The sequence below is a fragment of the Castanea sativa genome, chromosome 3 (assembly GCF_040712315.1).
Source record: "Castanea sativa cultivar Marrone di Chiusa Pesio chromosome 3, ASM4071231v1".
In the NCBI taxonomy this organism is placed as follows: Eukaryota; Viridiplantae; Streptophyta; class Magnoliopsida; order Fagales; family Fagaceae; genus Castanea; species Castanea sativa.
Window position 1 is genome coordinate 4128492 of NC_134015.1, and position 15367 is coordinate 4143858.

Genomic DNA, 15367 nt, shown 5'->3' on the forward strand with positions numbered 1-15367 from the left:
CTTCATGCTCTCTGGCTCTGCAGAGAAATATCTTGTGTTTGGAGATCTTTGGGCTGTTTCTACCAAGATGGCTCAATTCAACCAGTGACATTTAGCGACCTCTTCTCCAGATTTATGCTATATCGGGATGATGTGAGATTGGAGATTTTCTCATTCATCACCTGGCTGCTATGGAATTGACGAAATGCCAGCCAATTTGGGAAGCCGATTCACCCTCTCCACAATTTATGCAGTATGGCAAGCAATATTCTCCAGGAATTTCTTGCAGCTTGGAATGAGAATGAGGGGTCATCACCAGCTGATCCAACTATTCTGCAGCACTGGCAACCCCCTGATCTTGGCAGCTATAAGGTTAACTTTGATGCGGCCATATTTAGTGCATCAAATTCTACAGGCCTTGGAGTGATGATGCGTGACTGTGCTGGGGAAGCAATAGGAGCGCTTTCAATGCCTATTCCCCTGCCTCAATCCATAGCAGATGTGGAGGCCCTTGCCTGTCGCAGAACTGTGCAATTCGTAGCAGAGATTGGCCTGACTCGGGTTGTTTTTGAAGGTGATTCTTTGGTGATCATCAATGCACTTACCACTGATATAGGGGAATTGGCCTCCTATGGAGCTGTCTTAGAAGACATTCGTGTGCTGATTTTGGGCTTTCAAATGGTAGGATTTAAGCATGTGCCTCGCAGTTGTAATGCCGTAGCTGATGCTCTAGCTAAGAAAGCAAGCTCAGCTGTAGGTTTGCAGGTTTGGCTAGAGGATATTCCCTTAGACATTGCTCCTCTTGTGCTAAGGGATGTCCATTAACCTGTATTTGTTACTTGTTTTGAATAAATTCCTAGGCCTTTGGTCTGGTTTCTCAAAAATAGAAAAAGAAAAAAAAAAGAAAAAGAAATTGTTGGTTAACCTGAAGATGATTTTTGATTGACCGTAAAATAGAAGCACCTTAGGCATAAACTGATTCACGCTTTTATTTGAAATCGTAACATTTTACTCCTCACCAAAAACTCATTAGCCCAACTTCTATCCCTACCCCCAATTGTCAACAGCCCAACTACTACCCCTCTAACATCGTTGATCTTCAGCCACTACCACCACTGCCGGTAATTATTTATTTATTTTTTCATCTAAAATTTTCATTTTTTTTTTTTTATTATTATTATTATATATGTGTTGAGAGACGAGAAAATGTAGAAAACTAGTAGAAAACATATTTTCCTTAACATTTTTAGGAATGCAACTTAATTCTCAAAAGTGTTGTTCAAAACATTTTCTTAAACACAATCAAACACTTTTAAACTTTTAATAAGAAAAAGAAAAAGAATTTCCATCAAAACAAATACAACCTAAAACCTATTTTTATGAAATTCACCATCCACTTTTTACTTTTACTCTTTTTCACAGCCGTTTATATATCTTTTGTAATTTTTTTTGGGTTTTGCAATTACTCGTGATTTTCTTCACTGCTCAACTTAACTGCACATGCAACTTCCAGTTCTTACAAATTTGGAATTGGGCCCGGTGGCGGCAAGTTTATCTGTCCACATTTCTTAAAATTGGGCCTTATCTAATTTGAACTTGGGCATGTTAAAATTTGACTATTCAAACTATCAAAATTAAATTGGTCATATTGAAATTAGGATATCCAAATCTAGGCATTTGCGACATTAGTATTAATATTCACGCCCACAATCTTATAATTCAACTAGTTGGTGGTACTTTTTAGTATTTTGAAGACATTTAGAATTTAAATCATCATTCTCCAACTATATATATAGTATTCACTGTGTAAAAAAAAAAAAACAATTTGTTATATTTAATCTCCCCTCCAAAAAGGAGAGAGAGTTAATTGTAGCTATCCATCATAAATTATAAGGGTATTTATAATGTGATATATTTCAAAATTTTAAATTAACACTCTAACTCAAGAATAGTTTATGATAACATGATATTAACCCCCCATTTTAATTAGAGTTCAAATTAGTGATACCCATTGTAAATAATCTCATAGTTTAGTGTGCACATTGCAGCACCATCATAATCTGGTAGATGTTTAATTGTTAAGCCTATTGTAAACAATGAAGTCAGCTAGCCGGCCATCAATGTAGTGAAAATGATTCCTTTTGACAAAGACTCGTTTTATGTTAAGCTTATTAAGGACTAGTGTCCTAATCTTTTAGACTTATACGGATCCATGAGGGAGGACCCAAGTGGAGATCCACATATGATCCCTTATCTAAGTTAAACTAAACCAACGTTAACATAGTTGCTTTCTAGAATTTGAGCACAATGTCTAGCTCACATTAAGACCTAATTAACCACTAAACCCCAAACTTAGATAGTATTTTACTAAGCTTCATGTAATCATATTGAATCACTTCCAAAATCGAGATTATATTACATCATGGGCCATTGCCGAACTCTTTATAGAGAGTGTTTGGGAAAAGGCAAAAGGAAAAGTTATTTTACTAAATTTTTTTAAAAAAGTAATCTACCTTTTAGCTTTTTTGAAAATAATATTATCCAGTGAAAACCTAGAATAATTTCTTTTAATCATAATTGATTGATTTATTTATTAAATTAGAGAAAAACCAATACAATTAATGATAATATAAATAAAAAATTAAAAACAGATTGACATATGATAAATTTTGTTATGTAATACCCTACTGACTTACTGCAGGTTAATTGGAATATGGATGCTATTGAACGAAGGTGCTGGACCTTTGAACCAGATTTGAAAAGCAAACTTAGTGGCTGTTTGTTTCAACGTTTTCAATCCAAAAAGTGGTTAGTTATAAAACGCAACTTTTTGAAAAAAGTTGTGTTTTGAGTTTGTGAAGAGAATGCGCATTCTGCGAAAGGAGCTCTGATGTGCATTTTACAAAAGTTCTGGGTGATGATGAATCTATTCGTTGGCTTTATTGGTTCAATTACCGAATTGCCCTCACTTTTACTTAAAATTCTAACTTAAAACTTCTCATCATCTTCTTCCTTTGATACACACAAAGGAAAAAACACCCACACAGATGCACAGAACCTGCAAGATCGCCACCACCAAAACGCAGATCCCACCATCCACCCAACCACCACCGCCATCACTTGTTAAAACCACCCCCACCAAAACCCGTTAAAACAATGGAAACCCAAAATACAACGAAAATCAAACATGATCTACCCAAAATCCACAAAAAATCAACTTAAAATTAAACCATCAATTGAAACCCATAACCCGAACCCAAAATCAGAATCAAAATACATACTCAATGGTAGCAGAACACTTGAAATCAGATGAGAGAGATTCAACCATGCAAGCTTCGACAGAGAGGGATTTCTAACTTCATTTTCCATGTCTCTGTTTCTTATCATTGCTAGAGAGTGTTCAAGTAGAAATAGAAAAAGTAAAAGAAAGAGAGAGCTACAAAAAGAAAGAGAGAGTTGGAGAAAGGGAAAGTGGGATCTGGAATGCACTAGAAAAAGAAAAAGAAGGGTAGATAGAGATGGGAGTGGGGTAGGTGTGTGGTGGAGAAAAAACCAAGAGAAAAAACAAAGAAAAAAGAGAAAAAAGAAAGAAAAGAGAAAAAGAAAACGTATGGATGTAATTAAGTTTGGAAAAATAACATAAAAATAAGAAATGACAATTAAGAAATGCTACTACAATATTTTCACAATAAATTTTAAGTAATAGATTGTTATTAGCTAATATTGGTGAGTAAAAAAATAATTTCAGTGGTGGGTTCAAATTAGAACTAGTAACAACTTTTCACATTAGATTTTGATGTGATTCTTGTGAAAGTATTGTAAAAAATGTTGTGGATATAACATTTTTCGTTGAAAAATATAATTGTTAGGAATGAATATAGGAAGAATAAATGATGATAAAAAAAGAATAAAGAATGAATGAAGAAATAATATTTAAGTGAGATGGAGAAAAGAATAGAGAGTCTGTTGGAAAAAATATTTGAAAAAGTAAGTAGGCAAAAGGTAAAATGTACTGTTCACTCTTCAAACAGTACAAAAATTTGGAGAGGCTGTTGGAGATGCTCTTACAAACTTTTTTTTTTTCCATAATTGTGATGTTATAGAGTATGTGGTGGAGAAAAAATTGTGGATATTAGAACAACTCATTTAAAAGATAAGTGTTAATAAAATTTTATTTTACAAAGATTAATTTTAAATTAGTATTGTGAAAATATTGTGACATTTTATTATATTTCTAAACCTTTTAAGTTAGTACTATTTTTCTTTAGAAAAAAATAGTACTATTGACATAATATTTTTAGAACAATTTCATAATAAAGTATATATAGTAAATTGTTATTAGTTCTCATCTAGACCTACTAGTGACATTTTTTTTCCTACTATTAACAACTTGTTATATAGACTTTATTGTGAAAATATTGTGTCCATAACTTGCATTAAAAGAAGTAATTAAAACAAAGAATTCTCTTTATATAGACATTGTCATTTTTAGTAATTTATCCCTCAAACTGCCATTTTTATAAGTGCTAGCTAAACACTCAGTTTTTTCAAAAAACATTTTTTAACAGTTTTTACCAAACACTCAGTTTTTTGAAAAAATACTATTTCATACTACACATTTTGAAAACTCCACTTTTTCAAAAAGCCTAGTTTCAAAAAGCTGAACCAAACTCACCCTACTAATAAGCAATGATTAAGGGGCCTTGATATTGGGCCATTAAACAACTTGCAAAAGCATATGGCTAGCCCACTATACCGCCAAGCTTAATGATTCTCATTTCTCTTACGAGTAAAATAACCAGAGTCAGATTCAATGACTGTTAGGAATTAGGATAAAGCTTATGAGAACTTGTTAGTTAATTATTTTACTTTTTGTTTTGGAATCATTAATTAACTAATTAATATGATGCATTCGAAAGGTGGCATAATATAACTTTGAAATATCTCAGAAAAAACTGAACTCTCACAATATATAGCATGTACCAGCATGAAGTAAATCATAAGTGGAACTTATTCATATTTCTTATAACAATTAACAAGTACGACAGAACAATATTTTGTATGATTCCCTCATGTATAGAAAAAATCCTTAAGAAGTTTATTTTCAGTCAACCTGGCATCAGATCACTGCTCTTTCAAAATTACAATTATTGAATCACATACAAGCTTCGAAGGTTCAGTAATGGAGGAAATGAAAATCACAGAGAGAGAGAACAATGTGAAACTTGTAAAATGAATTCATTAAATAAAATTATCACGCTTTGTTCTCTTATATTGTGAGAATAGAGGAGGGAAGAATAATAGAAAAATAATCAGCTAATGAACTATCCAATACAAACTGTACACGTGGATTAGACCTATAACCAACCTAGCTAACTCATTAATCTGTACAATATAAACGACAACCGTTTATCACCAACTATATTATGCGATTGTAGTTTACTCCTATATGTACAAAATGCAGATACAACTACTAATATGTACAACCTATCTATTACTTAACAACAATCAATGTTTAACATATGTGTGACAGTAGAGCAGTGATAGGGTTAAACATATACCTTTTAAAATATAGTTATAGAGTAATGCTAGAGAACAAATTTTTTTATAAAAAAATTTACAAACTACTAATGTGCTAAATGATTATTGGTAAATAAAAAAGTGATGTTAGTTATGGGTCTAAATAAAATCTAAGAAGAAGTTGGTCATAAAATATTTTGTAAAAATGTTGTAAAATAGTTTGTGCTTGTACTATTACTTATAAATATATAGTAAATTCAATCCAACAAAGGAAAATCCGAAAAGCATCAATGTTTGTCTGATGAAACTCCATTTGAGTTTATCATAAACCATTTCTAGGTCAAATTTGATGGCCGTGCTGCTAAGTTTACTTTTTAAAGTAGTTATGGAATGGATTATTTCTTAAACCAAGGATGAAACTCACTTGAAGGGGTGGCTCAAATCACTAAGGTACGTACAGTATAAGTCTATTCGCAAAAAAGTTGGTGATGGTACAAGGTGTTGCGGAACCCGGCCGGTCTAAATTGGTTAACTATATCTGGTCTACCCACTTTCGGGATGAGGTACAAAAGTGTGGAATTCAGTTCCTTTGGGACTTTTTTCTAGCTAAAGACCTTTAGGACAAGGTTGTATATTGTCCTAAAATTTTTGGAAGAAGATTGGGTGGAAATCATCAAGTCCAATGGCTTTATAAGGCTTAAAAAATATAATTGGTTTCTCGACTTCTGCTTTGGTTAGCGCTGTTTGAATGGAAGTTATTATATCAGAGGCTAAACAAGGGAAAGAAAGTGGTCGGGGAGGGTGTAGGAGGCAATGTTCAAATTCTGAGGTTTAGAGGTTGACAAAGTGATTATGCACTAGGTCTTTAATCTCGAGGTAAATGTAACCCTAGTACTACATGTTGGTCCTTAATGTGGATGGTAGTCCTATTAGGATGGTGATTATAAAATACAAACAGAGCCTATAGAGAGTAAATTGTATGTGTCCAAGTCCAACTGAATGTCCAAGGGTATTTATAGGCAAGTATATAACTCTTTGGAAATACACATATCTGTTTCAAACAAATATACTTCGTATAAGATTCATACCCTTTCCCAAGCTCCATTTTGTTATTAATTCTCTATTAGAAAACTATCTTATGAAGCAATACCATCTACCAAGTGGGATTTTTGTGTATATGAGAGTTTACCATATTATGGTCACAACCACGCATTAACACTACATAAATTATCCTATGTTAAGCACCAAGTCTTATTTAGTTACCAGGGGTGAAAGAAACCATGAAAGAAATTGGTATTATTATCTCCTAAAATAATCCATTATTCCGTTCTAGTTTTAATAGCCCAAAATTCTTCCTCACTAAAATTAAATGTTTTTTTTAATTAATTTGAAAGATTTCTTTTGAGTAATAAAGCCAGAGATTTATTGGTTTCAAAGAATTTATAACTAATAAATTCTTGATAGTGCTTCCAAATGACGGATGTATGGCTATAGACTTCCTTGTCTAGCTTATATACAATCTTGTTCTTGTCTCATATCACTAGCTTTTCACTCTTTTCTTTTTTCTTTTTTTAACAATTCAACATTAGTTAGAATGCAGGAGCTCCTTAAGGGCAAAAGAAAGTCATAATTAATTTGTTAATATTATCAGTAAAATGACGGTTTATAATATTGGTAAACTACAAATAATAATTTTATATCATATAAACTTATTTACAAACTTATACAATTCAATTTTAAGTTTATATAAATATATTCTTAAACAAGTATATATATAAAGGATAAAACTTATGTACAGTACTTTAGGTGCTGTAATTTAGGTTTTCCTCTTAAGATTCTACTATGTGGCTATTTAACTTAATAAATACACTTCTATCTATGAAAAAAAAAAAAATCACATGGCAGAATTTTAAGAAAGGAACTTAAAGAATAATACTTAAGAATTGTGTATAAGTTTTGCTCATATATAAAATATAGTATTATGTATAATTAAATCAAGCCCTCGTATGCATGAAATTATTCACAAATACATTATTATGTTTAACCTTGACACGTTTAATAATTGAACCTAAATTTAGACTTAAGTGTGGCTTCTTTACTAAACATACGGGCAAAATTTTTTTTTTTTTTTCAAACCAACCTTGAACTATTCATAAAAAAACTTTGTTCATTTACAATCCTACAATTTACCTCTTAAAAAAAATTAAAAAATATACATAGATTTACTCTTTAGAATTACCACCCCCACTCCATCTATGTAAAAGAGCAACCAACCGGCTATATATGTCTTCACTGTAGACTGTAGTAGTTGGCCAGCCTTCCTTCTTTGTTCTAATAACTGCCAAATTCTATTCATTTCTCAAATGAGAGATTCAGTGACAGTAAAGAAAATCTAACAAAGCGTATGTGGTTATGTGACGAGTTTAGATGGATAGGGACTATACTAACCGTTTTTTTTTTTTTTCCCTAGATCGAAGTTTTGGATTTGATTTGATTTAAATAAAATTACTATATTTCTTTGAGATTATCAATAAAATTAATATTCTTCTAGATCGAAGTTTTGGGTTTGATTATAACAATATACGTTTTTCTCCTTGCTGTGGAGCTCTCGCTCTTGTGTGAAACAAGTGTCTCCCTCCCTTGACCTAGGTTTAAGGGTATATGTAAGGTTCAATTAGCGTATAAAACACCAATGAACGTTTAGACCTCCAAATACAAAATTACCAACACAAGATTATATACAAACAATATATATGCGGAAAGATGAACATAAGCTAAACCCAAATTGGTAAAACACTCTAAACCAAAATCAATCACAAACACAGTAGTAAGTAAAAGGTAAAGAGTAAGGGAAAAGAGATGCAAACACAAAGATAACATGACGATGTGTTATTGAAGAGAAAATTGAAGTACTAGGTGAAAAACCTCTTCGCCGCCCTCCAAGCAGTCAAATAATTCACTAGAGAATGAAGTTTGGATACATGAATAGCAATAGACTCTCCAAGTCTAATCTACCTACAGCACTTAAGCCCTCCAAGTTTCTTGCTCCAACAGGGTTACGCCGAATTTTGTCTACTCTAGCTTACCGGATTCTGAAATAAGTCCATTGCATCAACCAAATGAATTGGTCCTCTCTAAACTGCTTCCTAAGCACCAAAGTACCTCCTCACTGATATAGGTATGGTGAGATAAGGATTTGGCAAATGAACCTCTCAAGGGTATGTCAATGGAGAGGGTGAAAGTAGAGGAATTTGGAGAATCAAAATATTAAGATTGTGGATGAGTCAATCTTGTTTTTCTCTGAGGTTTCTCTCTCAAAATTCTCTCTGGAAGCTCAATACATTTCGTGGGTATAAGAGTATTTATAGTAGGGTACGTGAGGAATGTGAAAAGGCAAATTTCATCCAAACAGGGCATTCTAGCGACTCAGCCTTGCGACTGGAAATATTCGCGAGTCTGAGTCATGAGATAAATGCCTAACTAGATTGTACTTTTTGTCTTGTAGTGCTCCAGCTGTCGTGACTCTTTAGCTCCTTGCATGCTTCACGCGTGTGTCACATTGGCGACTTTCCAGTCGTGAGACTCCTTTGAGTGCACACATCTTGAGATTTCTTCACAATTTCTCACACACAACTCTTACATAATTCTTACCTAAATACAGGGTATCTAATTGCTAAAATACAAGCAAATTTGGCACGGAATAAAGCCAACACGTGATTGAATAAATTCAACCTTACAGTATTGTTTTTCTTTTCATTATTTTTGGTTTTTGACATTATGGCTGATGACTTTGCTGATGGCATGGGTAATAGGAAGCTGACATCTAATGAAAAGGAGGTGATTCCTAAATCTAATGAAGGCAGATTGGAGGCTTTGGAGAGTTGTAGTTTGAGTCCTATTGGGAAGTTCTTAACATGTAAAATGTTTAATAAAAGAGCGGCAAAGAATATGTTGAGAAGAGCATGGGGATTGGAAAATAGTTTGTAGATCTGAGGTAGGTCCAAATCTCTTCCAATTCAAGTTTCACTCGGAGCTTGATATGGCTCGGATTCTACAAGATGACTCGTGGTCTTTTGATAATCAGTTGTTGTTGCTTCAAAGGTGGCAGAAAGGGATGCTTCTCTTTGGATTCAAATTTGGGGTGCACTGTTTGATATGGTTTCCCCTTAAGTCGCAAAGGAAGTTGGTAGTCGCCTTGGTATTGTTGAGGAAGTAGAATGGATGCGGAGGCAAGATGATCCTAATTTTTTTATGCGAGTCAAAGTTACATTACTGATTGGGAAGCCCCTGCGGAGAGGAAGTTTTATTGCCGGGTCAGATGGTATTCGTACTTGGTTGTCATTTAAGTATGAACGTTTACCTTTGTTTTGCCAGTACTGTGGTAAGTTAGGGCACGATGTGAAGCATTGTGCATCACACTTTGCTATAATTCAGAATGGAGGAGAGGTTGATTATCAATATGGGGATTCTTTAAGTGCTATGGGAGGGCGCCCCGATCTTTCTCGCCAAGAAACACAAGTGATAGTGTGGGTGTTGCAAGGAAGCATGTGTTAGGGGAGTCTACAAGTAATAGTACGAGGGTGGAGGCATCACCAGTGATGGGATTAGAAAACACAAACCCTAATAAGCCGATTGAGATTTGTTCCAAGATTTTGGGGGATGTGCCTATTTTTCAAGAAGATGATAACATGGATAAGGAAAGACAGGATTACGTACAGGATGAAAATTATAGTAGGAAGACACCAGGTTCAACCTTGCAGGATAATGTTGTGGAGTAGCCAGCTAGATTGGGATTAAATGAGGTGGTAAAGGGTAAGCCTGCTGATGCGGTGTGTGGTTTGCTTGTAATAGCTCAAATCAAGAAGAGGGTCAGGTGGCTAACAATCTAAAGCCCAAATCCACTTGGACCAGGATTAACTGAATGGATTTTAGGCTTGGAGGGCTGTCTAAGGCTTTCATGTTACCAACCCGTGGGAAAAGAAGCAATGATTCAGAATTGGAAGGGCAGCGTGAGGTTCTTGAAAGTAGGGAAACTAAATGCGTAAGGGTAGGGAGTAGGGATGATCTTCACAATATTATATCGGCGGGGGTGGAAAGACACTTTTGTCGGGAGCAATGAGGATCCTAAGTTGGAATTGCTAAGGGCTTGGGAACCCTTGAGCAGGCCGTAGCCTTCACAAATTAGTGAGGGAACAAGCTCCTAATGTATGTTTTCTTATGGAGACACATATAGATATGGAGGGTTTTAATACTTTGTATGGTAATTTACCCTTTTAAAATAAAATCATTGTTAAGCATCTGGATGCTGGTGGAGGGTTAACTTTTTTATGGAAGGATGATATAAAGCTAGATGTAGTTAACTATACTGCAAATCATGTTTTAGATAGGGTAACAGAAGAAGATGGATTTGTGTGGTTCATGAAAGGTTTTTATGGTTGGTCGGAGACACAACAAAAATTCAAGTCTTGGAAGCTATTGGAACATTTGAAGACTTATGTAGAGGGTCCTTGGTTATATTTTAGAGGTTTTAATGCTATTCTCCATTCTTCGGAAAAGCAAAGCAAAGCAAAAGGCAGCCCTATACTGCTTAGATTAATGCATTTAGGGAAGTTTTGGAGGATTGTCACTTGGAGGATCTAGGTTACAAAGGCTACCGTTTACTTGGACTAACAAAAGACCTGGTGATGCAAATACCAAGTTGGGACTTGATAGAGCTATGGCAACAAAGGGGTGGATAGATGATTTTCCAATTAGCAATATGGTACATCTTCTTCCTCATGCTTTGGACCATATCTCTATTACTATCCAAGATCAAAAGTTCAGGAAGAAACATAGAAGAGTTGATCGGGGTTTCAAGTTTGAGGAGAGCTGGCTTTTATGGGATGATTGTGAGGCATGGATTCAGCAAGTTTGGAGCTTTTCAGGCAGCGGGGAGACGGGTCTAGCAGTTGTGCATGTGAAAATAAGGGCTTGTGGGGATGATTTGAAGTCCTGGGGAGATACAAGGGCTAAACCCGAGGAGAAAGAGATTAAAATCCTTAAAAACCAGCTTGATAAAATTAATAGAGCTGACATTACTGAGGAAAGTAAGGAGGAATATTTGGCGGTTAGTAAAAAATTGGATGATTTGTTGCTAGAACAGGAGATTTATTGGGCACAACGGTCTAGGGTTGCATGGTTGAAACATGGGGATAGAAACACTAAATTTTTCCATTCAAAAGCATCACAAAGGTGAAGAAGGAATCATATTAAGGGTATCATGAGTTCACAAGAGCATTGGGAGGAAGAGATGGAGGATGTAGCCAGGGTAGCAGTTGATTATTTTGACAATCTTTTTTGTGCAGGTTCATTCAATCAAATGGAGGAATGTCTAAGCATTGTTTTGGCCAAAGTCAGTCAAGCCATGCAGGATATGCTGTCTAGGAATTTTATTATCGATGAAATCAAGGAAGCTGTATTTCAGATGGGATCGACAAAGGCACCTGGGTTTGATGGTATGAATGCCTTATTTTATAAAAAATTCTAGCATATAGTGGGTAATGATGTTGTGAATGCTGTGTTAAATTTTTTGAATAATGGAGTCATGTTACCTAATTTAAATCATACCAATATTGTGATCATCCCAAAAGTGAAGAATCTAGAGAAAATGTCTGAATACATACCAATCGGCCTTTGTAATGTTGTTTATAAGATAATTTCTAAGGTTTTTACAATTAGGCTAAAACAAGTGCTTCCTGATATTATATCCCCCTCCCAGGGTGCATTAATGCCAGGTAGACTTATTACAAATAGTGTTATTGTGGCATATGAGGTTTTGTATTCTATGCATGCCAGGAAGAAGGGCAAGATAGGTTATTTGTCTTTGAAGCTAGATGTCAGTAAAACTTATGATCAAGTAGAATGTCTGTTTTTACAGAGAGTAATGTAGAAGTTGGGTTTTCCAGAAAAGTGGATTGAGAGAGTGATGACTTGTGTCACCAGCACATCATTCTCTATTCTACTCAATGGAAAACCTTATGGGAATGTGCTTCCATCTAGGGGAATCTGTCAAGGAGACCCTCTTTCCCCATACTTGTTTCTGTTGTGTGCAGAGGGATTCACATCTTTATTGGCAAAAGCAAAGAATGATGACAAAATTCATGGAGCTTCTATTTGCAGAGGGGCACCAAAAGTTTCTAACTTATTGTTTGCAGACGACTCCCTTTTGTTTTGCAAGGCAACACAAAATGAAGTGGAGGTAATTTTTGAGGTGCTCCAGACCTATGTTAATGCTTCAGGACAATGCATAAACTTGGAGAAGTCTTCAGCCTTTTTTAGAAGTAACATTTCAACTAGTTAGAAGCAAGATATTCAGAGGCTCTTGGGAGTTCAAGAGGTAAACCGATTTGATTCATATTTGGGGCTACCTACCTTAGTTGGGAGAACTAGATAACATACGTTCTCATATTTGAAGGATAGGATTTGGAAAAAAGTTGTAGGGTTGGAAAGGGAAGATGTTGTCTAGGGCTGGTAAGGAGATACTTATTAAAGCAGTTGCTCAGTCTATTTCTACATATACCATGAGTATATTTCAACTCCCTTTAAAGCTATGCGATGAATTAGATGCAATGTGTTCTAAATTTTGGTGAGGGCAAGTGGGGGATGAACGGAAAATTCATTGGCAAAGGTGAGAAAAGTTAACAAGATCAAAGAAGGATGGAGGAATGGGTTTTAGGGATTTTAGGGCATTTAATTTAGCTATGTTAGCTAAACAAGGGTGGAGGTTGCTATATGATGATAATTCTTTAGTATATCAATGCCTTAAAGCTAGATATTTTCCTAAAATTCATTTATTTGACGCCAAGGAGTCCCCAAATTGTTCCTTTGTGTGGAAGAGTATTATAGCTACTTTACCTATTTTGAAGTTGGGATGTTGTTGAAGAGTTGGGAATGGCCTTTTCATTTGGGTTTTAGGGGATAAATGGATACCGAATTATCCAACAAATGCACCTTTGTTTCCAATCAAGGATGAGGTTCGAGAGGTGATTGTGGCTAAACTAATTGATCAAGAATTGCATGCTTGGAGGTCTGAATTTATCATGGACATGTTTGAGCAAGAGGATGCTGAAGTCATTTGTAGAATCCAACTAAGCTGAAGAGATGTGGAAGACACTATAATCTAGTTGCATCATAAAAATGGGCTTTTTACTGTCAAGTCCGCATATAAAGTGGCAAGGGAAGTATTGCAAGGAGGAAATATAGCTGAGAGTTCAAGGGGTTGCGTGGGGAGACAAGTTTAGGTTGCCCTATGGAAGCTTTGGATTCCAAACAAGATTAAAGTGTTTGGGTGGAGAGCTTGCAATGATATCTTGCCAACAAAACTGAATCTGTCAAAGCGAAAAATAATTGATGATGAGATGTGTCCTATATGTATGAGATTTCCGGAGTCAGCTATCTATGCTCTTTGAGAATGTGAGACGGCCAAGGATGTGTGGTCTGGTAGCCTGAAAATTCTACAGAATGGGGTCTCAGGTTTGGCTAATTTGATTCACTTAATGGAATACTTGCTAGATTGGGTTGAGTTACAAGACATGGAGGTTGTGTTGGCCCAAGCTTGGCTGATTTGGAATCAAAGAAACTAAGTTGTACATGAAGGGAAGTTCCATTATTCGGGATGGTTGATCAATCGTGCAAGTGAGCTATTAGAGGAGTTTCGGACTGCACAAGAACAAGTGATGTAGCTTGCTCGGGATACCTAGCAGCCTCTTCTACAGTTGGTCTTCAAGCTTAATTTTGATGCAGCAGTGGTCTTAGGCCTCAATAGATCCAGATATGGTGCAATTATACGAAATGAGAAATTTGAGGTTATGGCAGCCAAGGGTCCGGAAGTGTTTTGCAACGAGGAAGCTGAACTACTTGCATGTAGAAAAGTTATTGAGTTTGCGGTGGATGTGGGCTTCTCTGAATTAGTCATTGAAGGAGATAACAGTTCTACCATGAAAGCTATTTCAACTCTGAAGATTGATTAGTCAATGCTTGGGAATGTGATAGGGGAAATTCAACACTTGATTAGAAATTTACATTGGGTAAGGGTTGATTGTATTAGGAGAGGGGGGAATCGAGTAGCTCATGTATTAGCTCAATTTGCTAGGAATATTATTGAGGATATGTATTGGATGGAAGATGTTCCTCCAATAGCTAGAGAAGCTCTGTACCAAGATGCTAATTTTTCTAATTAATTGAATGACATGCTTTTGTTTCAAAAAAAAAAAAAGTTTTGGATCTGATTTTATTTAAATAAAATTAATATACTGCTTTGAGATTATCAATATATATATAATATTTTTTTGAACTTATGTTTTATAGTGAAGATTATATTTTTTGATAAATAGTGGAGATCTCATAATCTTATACCTATATTATTCTTAAGCCAAAAGATAATTTTTTATTTTTTATTAGTAACAACAAACAATATCGCTGCAAAATAATTGTCAAAGATAAAAATAAAATAAAAAAATAAAAAGTTGGAAATGCTGTGGTAAGCTACTGAAACCAACCGAGTCTTTTTGATCCGATAAACACAAAAATTAAAGGTCCAACTCTTAACAATGAAGCTACTGAAACCATAGTTTCCAAGAACTTGCTTTTCACAAATCTTATCTGCTATGCTCCACGGATAATTCACGTCTGTAAATATAAACTAAGCGCGGATAATTCACGTCTATAAATATAAACCAAATGCGGATAATTCACGTCTATAATTCACAAACTTCCTCGCTGTTTCATACGCTACTTCGTCGTTCTACGGTTACCTCTATATAAACACAGATATTCGCCCTTCTTTTGTCACAAATTCTCATTCTTGATATTCTCTCTCTCTCTCTCTCTC

At 35.0% G+C, this 15367-nt stretch overlaps 1 protein-coding gene across 1 annotated transcript; it reads left to right on the top strand.

Moving 5' to 3' along the window:
* The first annotated feature begins 234 nt into the window (after window positions 1-234).
* On the top strand, window positions 235-804 carry LOC142628359 (uncharacterized). The gene has a single exon (XM_075802473.1). The coding sequence runs from the start codon at window positions 235-237 to the stop codon at window positions 802-804; it is 570 nt and encodes a 189-aa protein (XP_075658588.1).
* Window positions 805-15367: the final 14563 nt, after the last annotated feature.

Excerpts from the sequence above, each read along its gene's own strand:
- LOC142628359 (XM_075802473.1), top strand. The coding sequence starts at position 235 with ATGGCAAGCAATATTCTCCAGGAATTTCTTGCAGCTTGGAATGAGAAT.